The 21,739-nt window shown below is 44.1% G+C and overlaps 1 protein-coding gene across 1 annotated transcript; it reads left to right on the top strand.

Annotated features, from left to right (window-relative positions):
• The first annotated feature begins 1,995 nt into the window (after positions 1 to 1,995).
• LOC100609185 (cytochrome P450 4F2-like) lies at positions 1,996 to 21,134 on the top strand. Its single transcript, XM_024351812.2, is given in 12 exon segments — positions 1,996 to 2,131; positions 3,443 to 3,496; positions 3,594 to 3,721; positions 7,834 to 7,955; positions 8,591 to 8,644; positions 8,711 to 8,933; positions 10,755 to 10,821; positions 11,022 to 11,150; positions 19,484 to 19,618; positions 19,714 to 19,778; positions 19,962 to 20,038; positions 20,939 to 21,134. Coding segments are annotated over 12 exon segments (1,386 nt in total).
• The last annotated feature ends 605 nt before the right edge of the window (positions 21,135 to 21,739 follow it).

The raw sequence follows: 21,739 nt of genomic DNA, 5'->3' as shown, positions 1-21,739 counted from the left end.
TAGAGAGGGATCAATAAGAGAGATGCAAAAAGAAAGGACACTAAAAGGATGAGTGTCCAGAAGGCAATGAAAGAAATGGCCAAGGCTGTGAGACAAAGAGGCCATCGGCCAAGGGCTGCGGTACCTTAGAGGAACCAGATACTGACCCGATTGGGCTGGCAGGAGCTGAAGGATGTGAGGATGAAGACAGACCAGGCTCCTTCTCATTAGGCCTCCAGGGGCCTGTGGTCACATTAAAAGTTGGAGGCCAATTGATGAACTTTATTGTAGATGCTGAGGCTGAACACTCTGTAGTAACTTGACCCATAGGGCCACTATCCAAGAACTGTACAACTATTGCAGGAGCTGCTGGAGTCTCAGAGAAGAGGCCATTTTGTCAGTCGAGGAGATGTGTTATAGGAAGACGAGAAGTCTAGCATGAATTCCTATACCTCCCAACTTGTCCAGTTCCCTTGTTAAGAAGAGACCTCCTTCAAAAACTGCAGGCACAGATTACTTTTAGGCTTCAAAAAGATATGACTTTCAATCTGACTCACCCAAAAGCCATAGTGTTAACCCTTACTATTCCACAGGCTGAGGAATGGAGACTTCATAGAAAGAAAATGCAGGCGCCAGTGCAGCTTCATACACGGAAAGAAGAAAAATTATTATTTGGACTAGTTAATAAAATTCGTAAGGTATAGGCTGAAGATAACCCATCTAGGCTGGCTGTAAATCATCCACCAGTAGTAGTTAAACTGAAACCAGGAGCAACTCTGGTTCGAGTTCGTCAGTACCCGGTCCCCTAAGAGGCTATTTGAGGCATTTGTAAGCATTTAGACTGGCTCTATAAACATAGGATCTTAGTCCGATGCCAGTCTCCCCGGAATACTCCACTTTTGCCAGTATGAAAGCCGACACCAGGACCAGGGTCTAATGTGTATAGACCAGTGCAAGACTTGCGAGCTAGAAACAGGGCCACAGTGGCTATCCACCTAGTAGTACCAAACCTATATACTTTAATGGGACTTATTCCAGCAAGTTGCCACTTGGTTTACAGTCTTAGACTTAAAAGATGCCTTCTTCTGTATCTGACTGGCACCAGTTAGTCAGCCCATTTTTGCATTTCAATAGGACAAGGAAGCTACACAGCTCACCTGGACTAAGCTCCCACAAGGGTTCAAAAACTCTCTTACAATCTTTGAGGAAGCACTGGCCTCAAACCTCAAGGCCTATACCCTGCCAAATGATAACTGTGCCTTGTTTCAGTACGTGGACGACCTTCTTTTGGCAGCCCCAACCCGAGAGGATTATTACCAAGGAACCCAGGACCTCCTCCATCTTTTATGGAAAGCAAGTTACAAAGTATCTAAAAAGAAAGCCCAAATTTGCCATGAAAAAGTTAAATATCTAAGTTTCATAGTAAGCCACAGAGAACACCAGCTTGGCTATAAACAGAAGCAGGCCATTTGTGCACTCCCAACCCCAACCACCCGGCGTCAAATAAGATAATTTTTAGAGGCAGCAGGATTTTGCCATATTTGGATTCCAAATTTTTCATTAATGGCTAAACCATTATATGAAGCCACAAAGATAGGAGAAAAACAGCCCCTCCTTTCGAAGACTACTCAAGAAACAGCATTTGAACAGATCAAGGAAGCTTTAACTTGGGCCCCAGCTTTAGGACTACCAGACATAACTAAGCCTTTCTTTCTATATGTTCACGAACAAAAAGAAATGGCTATAGGAGTTCTGACTCAAGTTATAGGGTCATAACATTGCCCAGTGGCACACTTATCCAAAGAAGTGGACTCCATGCATGGTGCTAGGATGGCCTCCTTTTCTTTTCTTTTTTTTTTTTTTGAGACGGAGTCTTGCTGTGTTGCCCAGGCTGGAGTGCAGTAGTGTGATCTCAGCTCACTGCAACCTCCGCCTCCTGGGTTCAAGAGATTCTTGTGTCTCAGCATCCCGAGTAGCTGGGATTACAGGCCCCTGCCTTGCTTACAGGTCACCCACATGAAGGAGGGCATGAGAGTTCTGACTCAGCTGGTGGCCACTTACCCCCAGGGCTTTAAGATCTGGATGAACCCCATCACTCCCATCATCAGGTTGTGCCACCCCAACATCATCCGGTCTGTCATCAATGCCTCAGGTACCATCTGAAACACCTGGTCGTGAATGCCGTGGTGCATCTGAGGCCTGCAAGCCCCTCCTCCCCCAAGCTTCTGTGTGGCCCCTGCAGTATCCAGGCCCTTCCTTCTTGCTTCACCCTCAGCCATCTTGTCTTTCCTGCATGTATTCACCAACCCCCATCTCAGCGTCTCCTCCCACTACTGCCATCCCCCCACCACCCCGGCATTCTGTGCACTACTGGAGCCCCATGGGGCCTCAACCCAAGGCTCTGTCCTGGAAGGATCTCCCAAGCTTGAGGAGATGGATCTGGGCAGAGACATCCCCAAAGTCATGGGGTCAGGAATGGTCCAGAAGGAGATGGGCTGGGACAGCCCAGAGGAGAACCTGGTCTCTGCTGGGGCAGGCTGGAAGGCTTCCTGGAAGAGAAGTTGCTGGAGCTGGGTTTCTAAGAATGAGTAGGAATGTTTTAAAGTGGGGGATGAAGTGATGCAATGGGCAACATTAGAATTCAAGACCTCCTGCCAGGCCTGGCATCACCTTGCATGTCCCCAAGCCCAGAACAATGAGGAGGACATGCAGTTGGTGGAGGATCTGGACTGCTATTTTCATGACATTCACCTCTGTGGGTTGGTTCCTTCTACCCCATCCTGTGGTTCTTCCACTATATGCTCATTGCCCTCCTGCTCCAGGCCCTAGGGATCTCCAGTAGGAGACGCCACGCCAGCCTGGAGCCCTACCCTTGCCCAAACATGAGGCGCATCCCAAACATGGCCCAGACGTCACCAGCAGAAGAAAAAGACTATCTCAAACAGAATCTCAGACAGACCCCACATACCCCAAATACTCCTGGCCACAGCTGAGCCCTAGACATAACCATCTCCATATGATCCCAGGGATGTGCCTCATGTCTGGGACCCAGGGTCTGTTTGTAAATATTCTGAGACATTGTTTGAGTATTGTTTGAGACAGGCTTCAGGGTATATTTGAGTCATGACTATGGAACATTTGGGACCAGACATGGGCTATTTCTGGGATATTAAAGGGACCATATTTAAATCTGAATCCTAACTGGGGCCTGCCTATAGGGCATGCTAAGGTCATTTCAGAGTGTCTAAGATCCTTGTTAGAGCACAGCATAGCATGCTAGGGCTTGTAGTGTATTTTGTGACCATGTCAGGACATGTTAACACATATTGGGGCCATGTCACATGTTCCTACTATGCTGCGCTTTGAGGGAGTAAGTGTGGTCTCTGGCTTGGAGCCTCACCCCACACCCAAAGTCCCTCCCTCACCCTTCTCCATGGTTTCTGATAGTCCTCATTCATGTCAGCCACCATTGCACCAAAAGACGAGGCCTTCTATAAGTTCCTGAAGCCCTGGCTGGGTGAGTACCTGTAGGTGAACAAGGGTGGGAAAAACCTTGGGGGATGGGTAAGAAGAGGGAGATACCCTTGCCCATGGCCCTTGACTGCCTCTACTAGGGGATGGGCTCCTGGTAAATGCCGGTGACAAATGGAGCCGCCACCGTCAGATGCTGATGCTCACCTTCCATTTCAACATGCTGAAGCCCTATATGAAGTTTTTCACTGACAGTGTGAATATCATGCACGTGAATTCTTTGAACCCAGAGTTCCAGCTGCAGCCTTGGGGTGGAGGCACCACAGAGAGATCTGGTCTGGAATTTTGGCTCTGCTGGGTGGCATTCAGCATTGCTTTTCCTCTCTGAGCTTTGGTTTCCTCAGCTGTAAAATGGGTATAATAATCCCTACTTAAAAGATGGTCAAGGTGATGTAATGGAGTCATGTCCCTGGTGCATAGTAGGTGCCCAGAAAGTGTCTGTTTCTATATTTCCTCTTGTAAACTCAAGAGGGTCATGATGACAATTGTATAGTAGCTGTTGCTGAGTAAGAAACAACTTGAGAACTCATTGGTTTAAAACAATAAGGTTTTATGATTGCTAACAAGTCTATGAGACAGGCGGCTGGTATATTAGTCTGTTCTCATGCTGCTAATAAAGACATACCTGAGACTGAGTACTTTAGAAAGGAAAGAGGTTTAACTGACTCATAGTTCCACATGGATGGGGAGGCCTCACTATCATGGTGAAAGGTGAATGAGAAGCAAAGTCATGTCTTACATGGTGGCAGGCAAGAGAGTGTATGCAGGGGAACTCCCCCTTTTTAAAACCATCAGATCTTGAGAGGCTTATTCACTATCATGAGAACAGCATGGGAAATACTCACCCCCATGATTCAATTATCTTCTACTTGGTACCTTCCATGACAATTGGGAATTATGGGAGCTACAAATGAATATGAGATTTGGGTGGGGACACAGCCAAACCACACCTTCTATCCCTGCCCCCTCCTAAATCTCACATCCTCACACTTCAACACCAATCACACCTTCCAAACAGTCCCTCAAAGTCTTAATTCATCTCAGCATTAACTCAAAAGTCCACAGTGTAAAGTTTCATCCGAGATGAGGCAATTCCTTTCTGCCTATGAGCCTGTAGAATCAAAAACAAGTTAGTTACTTCCTAGATACAATGGGGGTACAGACATTTGGTAAATACACCATTCCAAATGGGAGAACTTGTCAAAAACAAAAGGGCTACTAGCCCCATGCAAGTCCAAAATGCAGTAGGGGAGTCATTAAACCTTAAAGTTCCAAAATGAACTACTTTGACTCCATGTCTCACATTCAGTTCATGCTGATACAAGAGGTGGGCTCCCATGACCTTGGGCAGCTCCACTCCTGTGGCTTTGCAGGGTACAAGCCCCCTTCTAGCTGCTTTCACAAGCTGGTGTTGAGTGTCAGTTGCTTTTCCAGGTGCACAGTGCAAGCTGTCAGTGGATCTACCATTTTGGGATATTGACTGGCCCTCTTCTCACAGCTCCACTAGGCAGTGCCCCAGTAGGGACTACGTGTGGGGACTTGCACCCCACATTTCCCTTCCATATGGCCCTACCAGAGGTTCTCCATGAGGGCCTCACCCTTGCAGCAAACTTCTGCCTGAATATCAGGCATTTCCATACATCCTCTGAAATCTAGGCCGAGGTTCCTAAACCTCAATTCTTGACTTCTGTGCACCCACAGGCTCAACGCCACATGGAAGCTGCCAAAGCTTGGGACTTGCATCCTCTGAAGTCATGGCCCAAGCTGTACCTTGGCCACTTGCCATGGCTGGAGCAGCTGGGATGAAGGACACCAAGTCCTTAGGTTGCACACAGCAAAGGGGCCCTGGGCCTGGCCCAAGTAACCATTTTTTTCCTCCTAGGACTCTGGGCCTGTGATGGGAGGGGCTGCCACTAAGGTCTCTGACATGCCCTGGAGTAATTTTCCCCATTGTCTTGGTGATTAACATTTGGCTCCTTGTTACTTCTGTGAATTTCTGCAGCAGGCTTGAATTTCTCCCCAGAAAATGGGTTTTTCTTTTCTATTGCATCATCAGGCTGAAAATTTTTCAAACTTTTTTTCTCTGCTTCTTCTTGAATGCTTTGATGCTTAGAAATTTCTTCTGCCAGATACCCTAAATCATCTTTCTCAAGTTCAAAGTTTCACAGATCTCTAGGGCAGAAGCAAAGTGCTGTCAATCTCTTTGCTAAAGCATAGCAAGAATCACCTTTATTCCAGTTCTCAATAACTTCCTCACCTCTATCTGAGACCAACTTAGCCTGAACTTCATTGTCCATATCACTATCAGCATTTTGGTCAAAGCCATTCAACAAGTCTCTAGGAAGTTCCAAACTTTCCCACATTTTCCTGTCTTCTTCTGAGCCCTCCAAACTGTTCCAACCTCTGCCTGTTACCCAGTTTCAAAGTCACTTCCACTTTTTTGGGTATGTTAACAGCAGCACCTCACTCTACCAATTTACTATATTAGTCCATTCTCATGCTGCTAATAAAGACATACCCAAGACTGGGTAATTTATAAAAGAAAGAGGTTCAATTGACTCACAGTTCTGCAGGGCTGGAAAGGCCTCAGGAAACTTACAATCAGGTGGAAGGGGAAGCAAACACGTCCTTCTTCACATGGCAGCAGCAAGAGGAAGTGCTGAGCAAAAGGGGGAAAAGCCCTTTATAAAACCATCAGATCTTGTGAGAACTCCCTCACTACCATGAGAACACCATGAAGGTAATCACCACCAGGATTAAATTGCCTCCCACCAGGTATCTCCCACGACAAATAGGGATTATGGGAACTATAATTCAAGATGAGATTTGGGTGAGGACACAGCCAAACCATATCAGTGGGTTCTTCTGGATGTGCAAGGGATATTCATGGCACATGAGCAGCTGTGGGTCAGGCAGGCAGCCTTGCTGGTCTTGGCTCAGTTCTCTCAAACGTTTGGGTTTTGGCTGGCTTCAAATTGATACAGATGTCCTCAGCTGGGACTCCTGGACTTTCCTCCAGGGATTCTATCCCTCCAGAAGGCACCCCATGGTTCACATGGCAGACAGGGTTCCAAGGAGTGAGAGACAAGGCAGGTTAGATTCATTAGTTATTACCTCATCAATTTCACATTGTATTTTGTCAGAGAAAGCCAAAGGTCCAACAGAGAATCAAAAAGTGGTGGGGAGTAAAAAATGCTCTGTCTCTTAATGGAAGTCACTGAAAAAAATCTCATTTCAAAGGATATGGATATGGGGGGCAAGTGAAGAATTTGGGCAAGGGCTTTGTGACATCTCTAAGATTTTTTGAAAAACTTGCAACTTGATAAGTTAGCTTGTTATGGTTTCATGGATTCTGCCAGAAGACATGAGATTTGTGGGTAAGAGACAAAGCATGATTTATTACTCATAGCACAGCAAGGAGCATGTGTTTCTTGTTGGTTTGCTTTTTTCCCCAAGCCACCCAAATCCCATGGGGCAACACAGGTGGGCTTCTACTGATGCTTGCTGACATAGTATATTGCATTACAGGGATGGAGCAGTAGGCTTAGGAGATCTGCTTTTATAGCAAGCCTGATAAGTGTCAAAAGGGAGTCATTACCTCATCCCTCAAGGCTGTTCTCTGCAAACACAACTCTCAGAAATGGCTCCAGTTAAGAATATCAGTGTCTTACATTCTTGGCATACCCAGAAAGGATACTCAGGGCACATGGAGGACTACCTCTCCCAACATAGGGATAGTGTAATAAATTCTTGTAATCAATTTATAACAATGCAGGTGAGGAAATCCAACATTTGTTGAGTATGCCCCCTATTGGCCAGAAACAATGCCATGTTCCCACTCCATGATACAAGTATATATTGACTAATTTACTTTTAACAACTCTGTGAATAAGAGATTATTTCTGCCTCAGTGTAGATGTTGAAACAGTGGGTCTAAGAGATTAGGGAGCTTGCCCAAGTTTACTTAGCTAATAATCGAGGTTGGAATAGTGGAGCAGGATTTCTAACCTTGTTTATGTGGCACCAAGGTACATCATCTCAACTGTTCCTGAAGATTTGACAGGGGAAGGGAGGTTAATGCATTGACCAAGGGCATGCAAGGGTGGAACATGAATCTAAGTTCTCCTGAACCCCCGTCTTGGGTCTTTGTCTCTTAATAGTAACAGTTGTTGTTCCCAACACAACCTGGTCCTCCTTGGGGAGGGGTTCCTGGGGAGAAGACAAAGAAGTTGGCTTTGGGGAAGTCCATCTTGATGGTTGGGCTTGGGGAAGGACTCAAAGGAGCTAGGGACCAGCCCCAGCTGTGTCCCCTTCTCTGGCTAGGCCAAGTGGCAGCTCCTGGCCTCAGAGGGCAGTGCCCATCTGGACATGTTTGAGCACACCAGCCTCATGACCTTGGACAGTCGGCAGAAATGTGTCTTCAGCTTTGACAGCCATTGTCAGGAGTGAGTCTTTGCCCAGGGACTGAGAACTTGAGCCATGAATCCAAAGAAGTATGTTGGGGTCCGGCAACCAGAAGGGCCTACCTCATCGGGACAACCAGAAGTGCCTGGAGGAGTTATGTCATAGTCTAAATGACTGGTATAAATGTTATCATGAGGTTTCTAGGGAGCCCTTGAAGGGGTTTGAACTGATGGGCATGGTCAGAGCTGAGCTCTGTGGGGGAATGACTGTAATGTAGATGTTGCATGGAGTTGACATTGGATGCAAGGATACTAGGGTGGGGCATGGGCTTCGGACCAGCTGGAAGAGCAGGAATTCTGAGCTTTGTGGATAGTTTCAGGAAGGAGAAGGGACAGAACTCTATAATGGGGGCAGGGGAGAGCGAATAAGAGCATGATGTTCAAGTTGTGGTCTGAGTGCCCAGGGGCATGGAGGAAGCTCCTAGAGATGGAAATCAGGGAGATAAGAGAGTTTGGAGAGTGAATCTCATGGGTGATCCTCACTCTGTAACTGTGGGGGCATCTGTTTTTGGATACTGTGCTTCCTATAGGAGGTAGCTCCTGGATGCTGGTGGGAGATGCTCCTGTGGCTTCAGGTGTGTTAAGTTGTTGCCTCCCTTTCTGCCCTTATCCTGCAGAAAGCCCAGTCAATATATTGCCACCATCTTGGAGCTCAGTTCCCTGGTGGCAGGGCAGGGCAGAAGCAAAGTGCTGTCAATCTCTTTGCTAAAGCATAGCAAGAATCACCTTTATTCCAGTTCTCAACAACTTCCTTACCTTCATCTGCACATGGACTTTCTGTATTATCTCATCCCCAGCGGATGGCGCTTCCGCAGGGCCTGCTGCCTGGTGCATGACTTCACAGAAGCTATCATCCAGGAGCAGCGCCACACCCTTACTAGCCAGGGTGTTGATTATTTCCACCAAGTAAAGGCCAAGTCCAAGACTTTGGACTTCATTGATGTACTCCTGCTGAGCAAGGTGGGGTTCTCTGGGATCTGAATGCAAAAAGTAGAAGGGAGCTTCATGTCAAATGTCAGATCAAAGAACTTGGATGTGATCCAGAGGGCACTGGGGAGCATTGGAAATTGCTTGAGCAGGGGAGGGACAGGTCAGAGATAGGTTTTAGAGATGACTGAGTGGGACACAAATAGCAGGGGACCTCTAGGTGTGAAACTGACAAGTCTGAAATTTTACTCTAGTTACAAATTAATAAGCCAGTTTGTCACATTTTAATCTATACATCTACATCTATATCTATATCTATGTCCTGTATATGTCATTGTCTATGTCTGAGTCTGTGTCTGAGTATGACTATGTGTCTGTATGACTATGTCTTTGTCTTTGCCCATGTCTGCATCTTTGCCTTTTTGTGTGTTTATGTCTATATCTTTATGTGTGTTTATGTCTATGTCTTTGCCCATGTCTTTTTTATGTCTATGTCTTTGTGTCTTTTCTATGTCTTTGTCTTGGTCTGTATTGTGTCCTTTTCTATGTCTTTGTCTTGGTCTGTATTTGTCTATGTCTTTGTGTCTTTTCTGTGTCTATGCTTTTGTTTACGTCTCTGTTTATGTTTATAGCTTTGTTCATGCCAATATCTATGTGTGTATCTGTGTCTATCTCTATTTTTTGCCTTTTTCTGTGTCTGAGTCTTTGTCTATGTCTATGTGTATTTGTGTGCCTGTGTCTGTTTCTATATCTGTGTCTTTCTCTTTGTCTATGTCTGTCTATGACTGTCTATGTTGATGTCTTTGTTTACATCTGTGTATTCATCATTGTCTATGTCTTTCTCTATGCCTATGTCTTTTTTATGTCTATGTCTATGTTATTCTCTATGTCTACCTTTGTCTATTTCTATGTCTACATATTTCTCTATGCCTATGTCTTTGTCCGTATCTATATCCATGCCTATGTCTTTGTCTATATCTATCTCCATGCCCTTGTCTTTGTCTATATCTATATCCATGCCCTTGTCTTTGTCTATGTGTCTGTGTCTATGCCTATGTCTTTCTATGTATATGTCTATTGCGACAGATGCATTAAACACCTGGATCAGAGCAGCCCATTTATTGCTCACAGCAATACTAGCAGCCAGAGTAGGATTGTGGCACTGGCTCTCCATTCCCAAATCAAATTCTTCCAAGGAGAATGCAATGTTTTTACCTTTATGTGCAACAGAGTTTGCACCCTAGGAGAGGTGCCCTACATTATGAGTCTTGGCATATCTTCTATTTCTTTGCTCTAGTGAGAGAGAAAGAGAAAGAAAGAGACAGACAGGTGGGGGATGCAGGGAGGAGAAAGTATTTTGTTCTGGAGCATAAACAAATCCTCTTTAGGGAGATGCCATAGTCTATAGACTTACAACCCAAATATCTCTAGGGGACATAAGATAAGAGTCTATGGATTTGGCACTCTAGAATGTGAGCAAATATTTTTGGAGCAATACTTAATCTCTAACTTGCAAAGCAAATTGCCAATTATCCTGTAACCCAGGTTGCCAGGAACCTTTTCTTAGAAAGTTCTCATCATGCAGAAATATGAAAATATTCATAGGTCATTGAGTCCTCCCACTAGGGACAAAAGAAGAGACAAGGAGGCCAGGGAGGAAGCCTGTGGGTTGGGGGCTCTGGTGATGGTGATCAAGAGACATCTAGGCATGCAGTGTGGGCTTGGGATTCTGGAAGGAGGAGTCTTCAGAGATTGTCTGACTTTAAACTGAGGATCCCTCAGAGCTAGTGTGATCTGTGTGTGTGTGTGTGTGTGTGTGTGTGTGTGTGTGTGTGTGTCTTGCCTTCTCATCAGGATGAAGATTGGAAGGAGTTGTCTGATGAGGAAATAAGAGCAGAAGCTGACACCTTCATGTTTGAGGGTGAGTGTCCCAGTGTGGGACTACAGTAGGGACAGGGGCCTCTCCATCCCAGGGATGTGGGAGATGAACCCTGCATCACTCCATTCAGCCCATCCTCCCCCCAACCCCACCATCCTCCTGAGGACCTAGATGCATGGACGCTGTCCACCCTCTGGTGCTGAAGCAGCCCAGAGACTCAAGCCTGTCTTGCTGCCCCTCAGGTCATGATACCACGGCCAGTGGCCTCTCCTGGGTCCTATACAACCTTGCAAGGCACCCAGAATACCAGGAGCACTGCTGGCAGGAGGTGCAAAAGCTTCTGAAGGATCACGAGCCTAAAGAGATTGAATGATGAGTGCAGGTTCTTCTGGCCAGTTCCTGAGGCCCTCTCATTGGCTCTGCTCCCCAAGTGGGAAGTGGGGAAGTTGTTTTGTCAATTCTGCCACTTTTGCTTACTGGGAATAGAAGCAGAGGACCACAGGCAGGGCCAGCCTGGCTAGCAGGGGAAAGATTGCAGTCTGCTAGGACAGAAAGACCTGAGCTACTATTCCTTAAAGAACTAAAAGTATAACTACCACTTGATCCAGCAATCCCTCTACTGGGTATCTACCCCCCAAAAAGAAGTCATATATGAAAAAGACACATGTGCACACATGTTTTTAGCAGCGCAATTTGTATTTGCAAAAATATGAGACCAACCTAAGTGCCCATCAACCAATGAGTGGATATAGAAAATGTGGTATATGTACACCATGGACTACCACTCAGCCATCAAACAGAATGAAATACAGCTTTGCAGCAACTTGGCTGGAGCTGGAGGCCATTATTCTAAGTGAAGCAACTCAGGGATGGAAAACCACATATCATATGTTCTCACTTATAAGTGGGAGCTAAGCTATGGGTATGTAAATACATACAGAGTGGTTTAATGGGCACTGGAGACTCAGAAGAGGGAAGGTGGGAGGGGGTGAGGGACAAAAAACTACATATTGGGTTCAATTTATGCTACTCACAGGCATAAGGATGATATAATGGACTTAGGGGACTCAAGGACAAGGATGAGAGGGGGTTAGGGAGAAAAGATTACATATTAGGTACAGTGTATGCTGCTTGGGTAATGAGTGCACTAAAACCTCAGAAATCACCGCTAAAGAACTTATCCATGTACCACCTGTACCCCCCAAACTATTAAAATAAATAGAAATAGAGATGCAGCTGGGCGCGGTGGCTCACGCCTGTAATCCCAGCACTTTGGGAGCCTGAGGCAGGTGGGTCATGAGGTCAGGAGTTCAAGACCAGCCTGGCCAAGATAGTGAAATCCCATCTCTACTGAAACTACAAAAAATTTAGCCGGGCGTAGTGGCAGGTGCCTGTAATCCCAGCTACTCAGGAGGCTGAGGCAGGAGAATCGCTTGAACCCAGGAGGCGGAGGTTGCAGTGAGCCGAGATCACGTCACCGCACTCCAGCCTGGGTGACACAGTGAGACTCCGTCTCAAAATAAATAAATAAATAAAATAAGAGAGAGAGAGAGAGATGCAACATGTAGATAACAAGTATATTAGATATAGATTAAAATAAAAAAGGAGAGAAATAAATATTTGAAGGAATAAGGGAAAGAAAATTAAAAAGGAAAGACTGGACTGCTGAGAGAATTAGTGACAATAAGTGAGAGGAGATGAGGCCACTCAGCACACGTTCTGCAAATGAACGTCACACCCTTCCTTTTCTCCAGGAAATATTTTTTCAAACATTTTCACTTCCTTAATGTTTGCTCTTCTGTTCCCTAATTCCCATCCTTATGTCCAGTCCAGGGATTCATGATGGAGACCTCAGAGTAAAAATCATTCATTTATTGTCCAGAACACCTGGATTGTTCATCCACCCAGTCCTCATTCAGCAAATGCTCCCACACTGTATTCCCACCCCCAGTTCTTTTCACATTACCTGTCTGTGCTCTGGAGACCTTGGGAAGGACACAACCTGGGGACCTGTTTTCCAGGTGCTTCCCACCCACATGGGAGCCGTCCCTGGTCAGGACACTCCCAGCCCATATGGGCAGGGATGGGTTTTACAGTAAGAGAAGCATGACTCGGGGGTATAGAAAGTGTCTCAGTTGAGATCCTGAATGATGATCAGTAGATATTTGGGTGCAGGTGGGGAACAGTGGCTCTAGCTCAGTAAGATCTCCTGGGTTGAGAGAAAGGAGCAGAGAGAAGGCGAAGGAGAGAGAGAGGGAGAGATTCGGGCATAATGAGATGATGAAACTGGAGATGCCAGCAGGGGCTGGCTATGGAAGCCTTGGGGAAAATGTTAATGACTTTGGCTTTTACCCAAGGGCAATGGGGAGCCAAGGGATGCGTTTGAGGAGGGGAGGGAAAGGTCAGATCTGGTACCAGGAAGATCTTTCTAGGGCTACTGTGGAGGGTGTACTGGAGAGGACCAGCAAACTATCAAACTGTAGTCACCCCACTGATCCGTTGAGTACTGTTTTTTTTTTTTTTTTTTTTTTTTGAGACGGAGTTTTACTCTTGTTGCCCAGACTGGCATCCATTGGCGCGATCTCAGCTCACTGCAACTTCCGCCTCCCGGGTTCAAGTGATTCTCATGCCTCAACCTCCTTAGTAGCTGGGACTACAGGCATGTGCCACCACCATGCCCGGCTAATTTTTGTATTTTTAGTAGAGACAGGGTTTCACTATGTTGGCCAGGCTGGTCTCGAACTCCTGACCTCAGGTGATCTGCCTACCTAAGCTTCTCAAAGTGCTATGATTACAGGCGTGAGCCACTGTGCCCAGCTTGAACAGTTTTTATTTCACCTATAAAACCATACATTTGTACCTATTAATCAACTTCTCCTCATCCCCCCCTTCCCTCTACCAATCTACTTTCTATTTTCATAAGATCCATTTTTTTTCAGCTCCTGCATATGAGTGACACCATGCAATATTTGTCTTTCTGTGCTTGGCTTATTTTTCTTACCACAATGACCTTCAGTTCCATCCATGTTGCTGCAAAGAACAAAATTTCAGCCTTTTTATGGCCGAATAGTATTCCATTGTGTAGATATGCCACATTTTCTTTACCCATTCATTCACTGATGGGCACTTAGCTTGATTCCATATTTTGGCTATTGTGAATGGTGTTGCAATTAACATGGGAGTGCAGGCACCTTTTCAATATATTGATTCTCTTTCTTTTGGATATATAGGCAGTAGTGAAATTTCTGGGTTATATGGTAGTTCTAGTTTTAGTTTTTTTGAGGAACCTCCATGCTGTTCTCTGCAGTGGCTGTACTAATTTATATTCCCACCAACAGTGTGTGAGAGTTCCCCTTTCTCCATATCCTCACCACCATCTATTATTGCCTGTCTTTTTGACAAAAGACATTTTAACTGGGTTAGATGATATCTCCTTGTGGTTTTAATTTGCATGTCTTATGACGATTAGTGACATGGAGCATTTTTTCCATCTACCTGTCGGCCATTTGTATGTCATCTTTTGAGAAATGTCTACTCAGATCTTTTGTCCGTTTTTAAATTATATGATTTGTTGTTGTTTTTTTCTTTACTATTGAGTTGTTTGAACTCCTTATATATTCTAGTTATTAATCTCTTGCTAGATGGATAGTTTGGAAATAATTTCTGCCATTCTATAGCTTGTTCCTTCACTTTGTTAATTGTTTCCTTTGCTGTACAGAAGCTTTTTAGCTTGATATAATCCCATTTGTCTATTTTTGCTTTTTTTTGCCTGTATTTTTGAGATGTTACACAGAAAATCTTTGCCCAGATCAATATTCTGGAATATCAAACCAAGATTTCAAGCAAAATTATGCACATGGTTAAAAAAAGTGTCCAAAAGAGTTTATGATAAAAATGAACTTCCTTATTAAGCTCCACCCGAGCGTTGACTGTGGTCAATAGTTTTCTGTGCATTCTTCTAGAAAATGGCTATCCTGATGCCCACATTTATATAAACACACACTCCCCTTTTCTGTATAAATATATAAAATACACACAGGTCTGCGCATTAACAATATATCTCTGAGGCCAAGCATGGTGGCTCCTGCTTGTAATCTCAGCGCTTTGGGAGGCTGAGGTGGGCAGATCATTTTAGGCCAGGAGTTCGAGACCAGCCTGGCCAACACAGTGAAACCGTGTCTCTACTAAAAATAGAAAAAATTAGCCACTCATGTTGGCACATGCCTGTAGTCCCAGCTCTTCAGGAAGTTGAGGCGTGAGAATCGCTTGAACTTGGGAGGTGGAGATTTCAGTGAGTTGAGATCATGCCACTGCACCCCAGCCTGGGTGACAGAATGAGACTCTGTCTCAAAAAAAAAAAAAGAAAAAAAAAACAACATATATATATATATACATATATAAACTTATACATATACACACTTATACATATACATATACATATACATATACATATATATGTGAGATTTAAAAAAATTTTCTCAATTAACAAGTTTTGGGAAATGAGTTTGTTTTTTACTTTTAATTGAGAAATTTTATTTATATATACTTATAGAGTGTGATATTATGATATATATATACAATCTATGGTAATTAAATCAAGGTACTGAACTCACCCACCACCCCATTTACTTATCATATTTGTGGTAAGAACATTCGAAATTTTTTTTAAAGCATTTTCAGGTAATACAATACGTTGTTAACTAAAGTCACCATGCTGTGTCCAATAGATCTGAACTTATTCCTCTTTAACTGAAACTTGTACCCTTTAACCAACAACTCACCATTTCCTCTCCCTTCCCCTCAGCCCTGGCCTCCAGTAACCACTGTTCTACTCTCTGCTCCTATGAGCTTGACTATTTTAGATCAAGTTTTACTTATTTCAGATAAGTAAGATCATGTGTGTTCGTCTTTCTGTGCCTGTCTTACTTCACTTAGCATAAGGTCCTCCAGGTTCTTCTATGTTGTGGCAAACGATATATATTTTTTTGTGTTTTTAAGGCTGAATGATATTTCATTGTGTATATATACCACATGGAAAAAGAGCATTAATTTACAAAAACAATGATGAGAACAAGTTCTTCTTGCACCAAATGAGATATTACAGATAAGACAAGGGTTATCCTTGACAATCCTTCTACCCCACTTAATCCCCTCCTTTTCTCCAAATGGGTCTCTAGAGCCATAGAATTGTCTGCTTATCTCTCTCTCTCCTCTGTTTCCTCTATCAATCATCATCATCTACAATGTATCTTCTATCTATGAATTATCTATGTCATCAATATTCATATACATCTATATACTTTTTCCCTTTTGCATATACGTATCTATACATTTTATAACTGGTTTTTATCACTCAACATTGCGTCTTACAGCAATTTTTTTTCTATTTCACATTTTATTCAGCTCATTCCTATATTGGACACTTATGTAAAGGTTTCCATAGGCAGTTGGCATGTGTCTACAGTGACCTTTGCTTACACGTGTAGACATCTCTGCAGGACAAATTCTGTGAAGTGGAATTGAAGAATCAAAGACCATTTGCACTGTACAACTTCAATTATGACAGAAAGTCCATTTCTATTAGCTGATTTGATGGCACAGGCTTTCCAGTAACTTTACCAAAAGTAGTGTTGTACTATTGAATTTTAAATCTTTGTCAATCTTTATATTTCTACTTTTAGTGAACATTTTCCTAATTAAGGGTGAGATTGAACATCTCTTGCACATGTTGATAAATTATTTGTTTTCTTTTTATGGAAGTGGTTTTCTTATTTTTTGCTGGTTTTTTTTGGATTCTTTAAAAATATTTACTTTTACAAATGTGTATTAAAATTAATCTCGTTTTCTCTGTTTTGTTACAAACTATTGCCTTTTAACTTTTGGAGGATACTTTTGATGAACTTCTATGAAGTTAAATTCCTCCACTTTTTTTCTTCTACAGCCAGAAAATCCATCCATTTCTCCAAGAGTTTTAGGGGACTCCCTTTACCAGATGTGACATTTTAGCTTATTCATGTGTCTGTCTCTGAGTTCTCCATTCTGTTTCATGAGTCTATTTTCTTATTTTTGCAATGATGCCACACTATTTGTATTCGTGTGACTTTGTAGTTGTTTTTTTAACATTATTTTTTCTTTTTTGGAGACAGGGTCTCTCTCTGCCGCCCAGGCTAGAGTGCAGTGGTGAGCAATCACAGCTCACTGTAGCCTTGAATACCTGGGCTTAAGCAGTCCATCTCAGCCTCCTGACTAGCTCAGACTATAGGCCTGCACCACCACATCTGGCTAATTTTTAAAAAATTATTTTGTCAAGTTGGGATCTCACTTTGCTTCCCAAGCTTGTATTGAACTCCTGGTCTCAAGTGATCCTCCTGCCTTGACCTCCCCAAATGCTGTGATTACAGGCATGAGCCACCATGCCCAGCCTGTAATAGTTTGTAATATTGGGTGGAATGACTTCCCTCTCTTTAAATTTTATTTTCAGATTGACTTAGCTCTTCGTGATCTTTTATTTTTCAGAAAAAAATTAGAGTATGTTTATCAAATTCCTCAAAAAATCAGATAGATTTTTAAAGTTGATTTGAATATATTTTATTGGTTGACTTGGATATATGATTGATATGTGGAAAATGGGTTACTTCACATAGCAGTGATACATTCTACCCTAGTGTGTGGAATGGATATCCATCTAGTCTCCCTGTAACGAACTCCACATGGAACAAATGTCTGGGGATTAGAAAACCACACAAAAAAATTGAAAGTTTCCAAAGAACATTTAACCAGGTAGTTTAAAAAGACATATTTTAAAAAATCAAAATGCCAACTGTAAGAAAAAAGAAAATGAATTTGCATAAAAATAAGTATTCTTTGTGGCAAGAGAGCAAACTCATAATCCAAGTGAATAAGAAACAAAATATACATTCAGTGTTTTGCTTGTATTCATCATTGCACTAGAGATACTAGCAAATGCAATTAGACAAGGAAAAAAGAGTACGTAATTTGAAATGTGGGGGTAAATATATCATTTTGGCAGACAGTGATTCTGATTCTGTACTTAAAAGAAACAAAAGAATCCATCAGAAAACTTTTATAAACACTGGTGACCCAGTAAGGGAGCTGAATTCTTTTTCTTGACATTTCTTCCTTTTGTGTGGCTATTTAAATTTTTAATACCAATGCACTTAACTGGTTCAAAATCTATAAAGTTTACTCACCCCAATGGCCAAAACCACCCAAATTCCACACGCACACAGATTGTCTAAGTTATTATATTTTTATGTATTTTTCCAGAGCTACTTTTAGCATCTTTAAAAAATTCCACAGTAACGTACTATACACTGCATGGACTGCTTTGTATCTTTTCTCTCTCTTTTTTTTTTTTTTTTTTTTTTGAGACAGAGTCTTACTCTGTTGCCCAGGCTGAAGTGCAGTGGCATAGGCTTGGCTCACTGCAACCTCCACCTCCCAGGTTCAAGCAATTCTCCTGCCTCAGCCTCCCAAGCAGCTGGGACTATAGGTGCAGGCCACCACACCTGGCTAATTTTTGCATTTTTAGTAGAGATGGGGTTTCACCATATTGGCCAGCCTGGCCTCAAACTCCTGACCTTGTGATCCACCTGCCTTGGCCTCCCAAAGTGCTGGGATTACAGGCTTGAGCCACTACGCCTGGCCCTTTTCTCGTTTAAGTACATATTGCTCTCTTCTTGTATATCTCCTGGGACCTGTGTGAAAATAAGGTTTTCTTAATCTGGAAGTATAAAATAATATTCCCATGGTTTCTTCTACAGCTTTTAAGATTCTTTAAAAAAATTTTTTTTAAATACTTGATTCATCTGGACATTATCTTGTTATAAGACATGAGAACCAGGTTAAGTTTACTCTTTTTCCATGCTGTTCCCCAGTCATCCCAAGGGCTTTTATTAAATGATCAATAATTTTGCTATTGATATGAGACACCATTTTTAGCATGTACTGTGTTCATTGGGCACACAATTTACATGCATTCATTAGTCTTTCTTGGTAGAAATAACAACCAGCTGGAAAACAGCATGAAAGAAAAGATGCCAATAATAATAATAATAATAATATAAAATACCTGGATTAAATTTAACAAGAAACACAAAATCTCTATATTCCAAATGAATTCATAAATTTCCCTGAACCCAAATAAAAGGTGACACATTTTTCCATAGCAACAAAAGTATCTAGGAGTGGATTTAACAAAATATGCCTAAGATATCTAAGCAAATTTTAAACTCTATTAAAAGACTCAGAATCACTGTCTTCCAAAATGATACATTTACCCCACATTTCAAATTACATATTCTCTTTTTTCCTTGTCTAATTGCATTTGCTAGTATCTCTAGTGCAGTGATGAATATGAGCAAAACATTGAATGTATATTTTGTTTCTTATTCATTTGGATTATGAGTTTGCTCTCTTGTCACAAAGAATACTTATTTTTATGCAAATTCATTTTTTTTTATTTTACAGTTGGCATTTTGATTTTTTAAAAAATATGTCTTTTTAAACTACCTGGTTAAATTTTCTTTGGAATCTTTCTATTTTTTTTTTCTGGTTTTCTAATCCTCAAACATTTGTTCCATGTGGAGTTCGTTACAGGGAGAAAAGGTCTCACTTGCAAACAGAGAACTGGAGAGTTGTGTCTTTGCTACCTTGATAATGATTGGGGCTGGGTGTTTCTTTAGGAATGACCTGGCCCAGCTGCCCTTCCTGACCATGTACATTAAGGACAGCCTGCGGCTGCATCCCCCAGTTCCTGTCATCTCCCGATGCTACACCCAGGACATTGTGCTCCCAGGCGGCTGAGTCATCCCCAAAGGTGCCCACAGCCTCATGGGGAGGTGCCTCCTGGGTAGGAAGAGGGGCCTCTCAGGCAGGGGGACCTTGTCCTGACTGCCCCCTTCTCTCCTACAGGCATTGTCTGTCTCTTCAGTAATTTTGAGACTCACCACAACCCAACTGTGTGGCTGGACCCTGAGGTGCTGCCTCCCCGATACCCCCCCTTTCTAAGGTCCATTTTAGGGGTCCTAGAGGAGGGGGCAGGGTTTTGACCAAGAGAATCCAACATCACCTCCCTCCAAGACACACACAACTGTCTGTCTCTCCAAGGCTGGCATACCTGGGAGACCCCACCCAGCAACCCTTCTTGGTCTCACCTCCAGGTCTATGACCCCTTCTGCTTCGACCCAGAGAATAGCAAGGAGAGGTCACCTCTGGCTTTTATTCCCTTCTCAGCAGGGTCCAGACAAGGGTGGCCTGTGTCTGAGGCAGGGATGGGGTGATGGGTGTGGGGCTTGAAAACTGAGGATGTTGCAGATGGTCCCAGTTCCAGATTTCCTTTCCTTTTGTCCTGTGGTCCATAAAACAGGTTTCGGTAGTTCCAAGAATAGTCTGTGATATGCTCAGAGCCCCCACCCCCATCTGCTGGTCTCATTTGGGGCTGGAGTCTGGGCCAGGCTCCGGGGATATGCAAGCCCATATGGGGGTCCCAGGCACAGTTAGCTCCCTTCTCTGCCCCTCCCTGGCTGGCTTTTTGGAATCCTTAGTTCCCTTCCTTGCAAACGTCCCACTGCTCTGTCTGCCCCTCCTGGTTGGTGTTCTCTGTGACCCACTTCCCCTGCCTTCAGGGAACCCCCTCCCTTTCTATTCTGGGTCCCCTGATGCTACCCAGGCAGCCTGGCCAACAGTTGCTTCCTGAGACCACCCCCTCGCTCCCCAGCTGTGTGCCAGGCACTCTCCCAAGAGTGTCACGGGGAGGGCGAATCCCCACCCTTTCACCTACAGGTTCCTCCTCCATTCCCAGCACAGCCCACCCTGGCCTATCTTGGGGTGGGGTCGGGATCAGGGCCATCCCTTTTGACCCTTGAGATTCAAAGCCAGACCACTGGATGCAAACACCACCCCGAAGGCATGGGATCTGGATCAGATTGCTTGGGCTCAAGCCTCAGCTCTGCTGTGTGACTTGGGCAAGTTCATTCCCCTCTCTGAGCTTTATTTTCCCAACCATATAATGGTGACAACACTACCTACCTCAGGGTTGTCCAGAGGACTAAGTGTAAAAACTCAGAGTTGTGTGGGCCTGATTCGGGGTCTGGGGCCAGGGATGGGGCTGGGATGCGGGTCCTGGGTGCAGTCAGAGTCCCTTCCCCCACACCAGGAACTGCATTGGGCAGGCGTTTGCAATGGCTGAGATGAAGGTGGTCCTGGCGCTCACGCTGCTGTGCTTCCATGTCTGTCCAGACCACATGGAGCCCCGCAGGAAGCCGGAGGTCATAATGTATGCAGAGGGCGGACTTTGGCTGTGGGTGAAGCCCCTGAGCGCAGACCCACAGTGACCCACAGCCACTTGGCCTTGGACCCCACCCAAGCCACCCACCCACACCTTTGCAGAATCCCATGAATAAAACTGTGCTGTCCTCTCTGCCTGAGTCTCACCCAGAGCCATCACGGGGTGCTTGGGGACTGTGAGGATTCAGAGGTGGGCTGGGTCAATGGGAGGCAGGGGATCAGGGCAGGGGGGCATCTCTGAGAGCAACACCCTGACTGCCTCCCTGGCTGAACACGAGACCTACACTCTGGTAGCAGGTTCTCTTGGAGGCCGACTATGGAGTTTATCCAGTGGGCAATAGGGAGCTATGGGAGGTATTTGAGCAGGAGAGGGACCAGGGTTATAAAGGCATTTAAGGAGAAAGACTGAGGCTCTGAGTAAGAAAGAAGAACCTGTAGAGGTAGATCCATTCATCTGGGCTGCTGGTGCCCCCAAGACAGAGGCCCTTGGCCAGCCCAGAGCACAGGGAAAGAGGGGTGCATCTTCCGCCCTGGCTGGCGCTTCAGAATTTTTAGTTCCTTTCCTTGCCAATGTCCCACTGCTATGTCTGCCCTTCTAGTTGCTTTCCTCTATAGCCCCCATTGCCTACCTTCAGGGAGCCCCCTCCCTTTC

The sequence above is a fragment of the Pan troglodytes genome, chromosome 20 (assembly GCF_028858775.2).
Source record: "Pan troglodytes isolate AG18354 chromosome 20, NHGRI_mPanTro3-v2.0_pri, whole genome shotgun sequence".
Lineage (NCBI taxonomy): Eukaryota > Metazoa > Chordata > Mammalia > Primates > Hominidae > Pan > Pan troglodytes.
The sequence above is the reverse complement of the archived record's forward strand: the minus strand, read 5'-3'. Positions and strand labels throughout refer to the sequence as shown.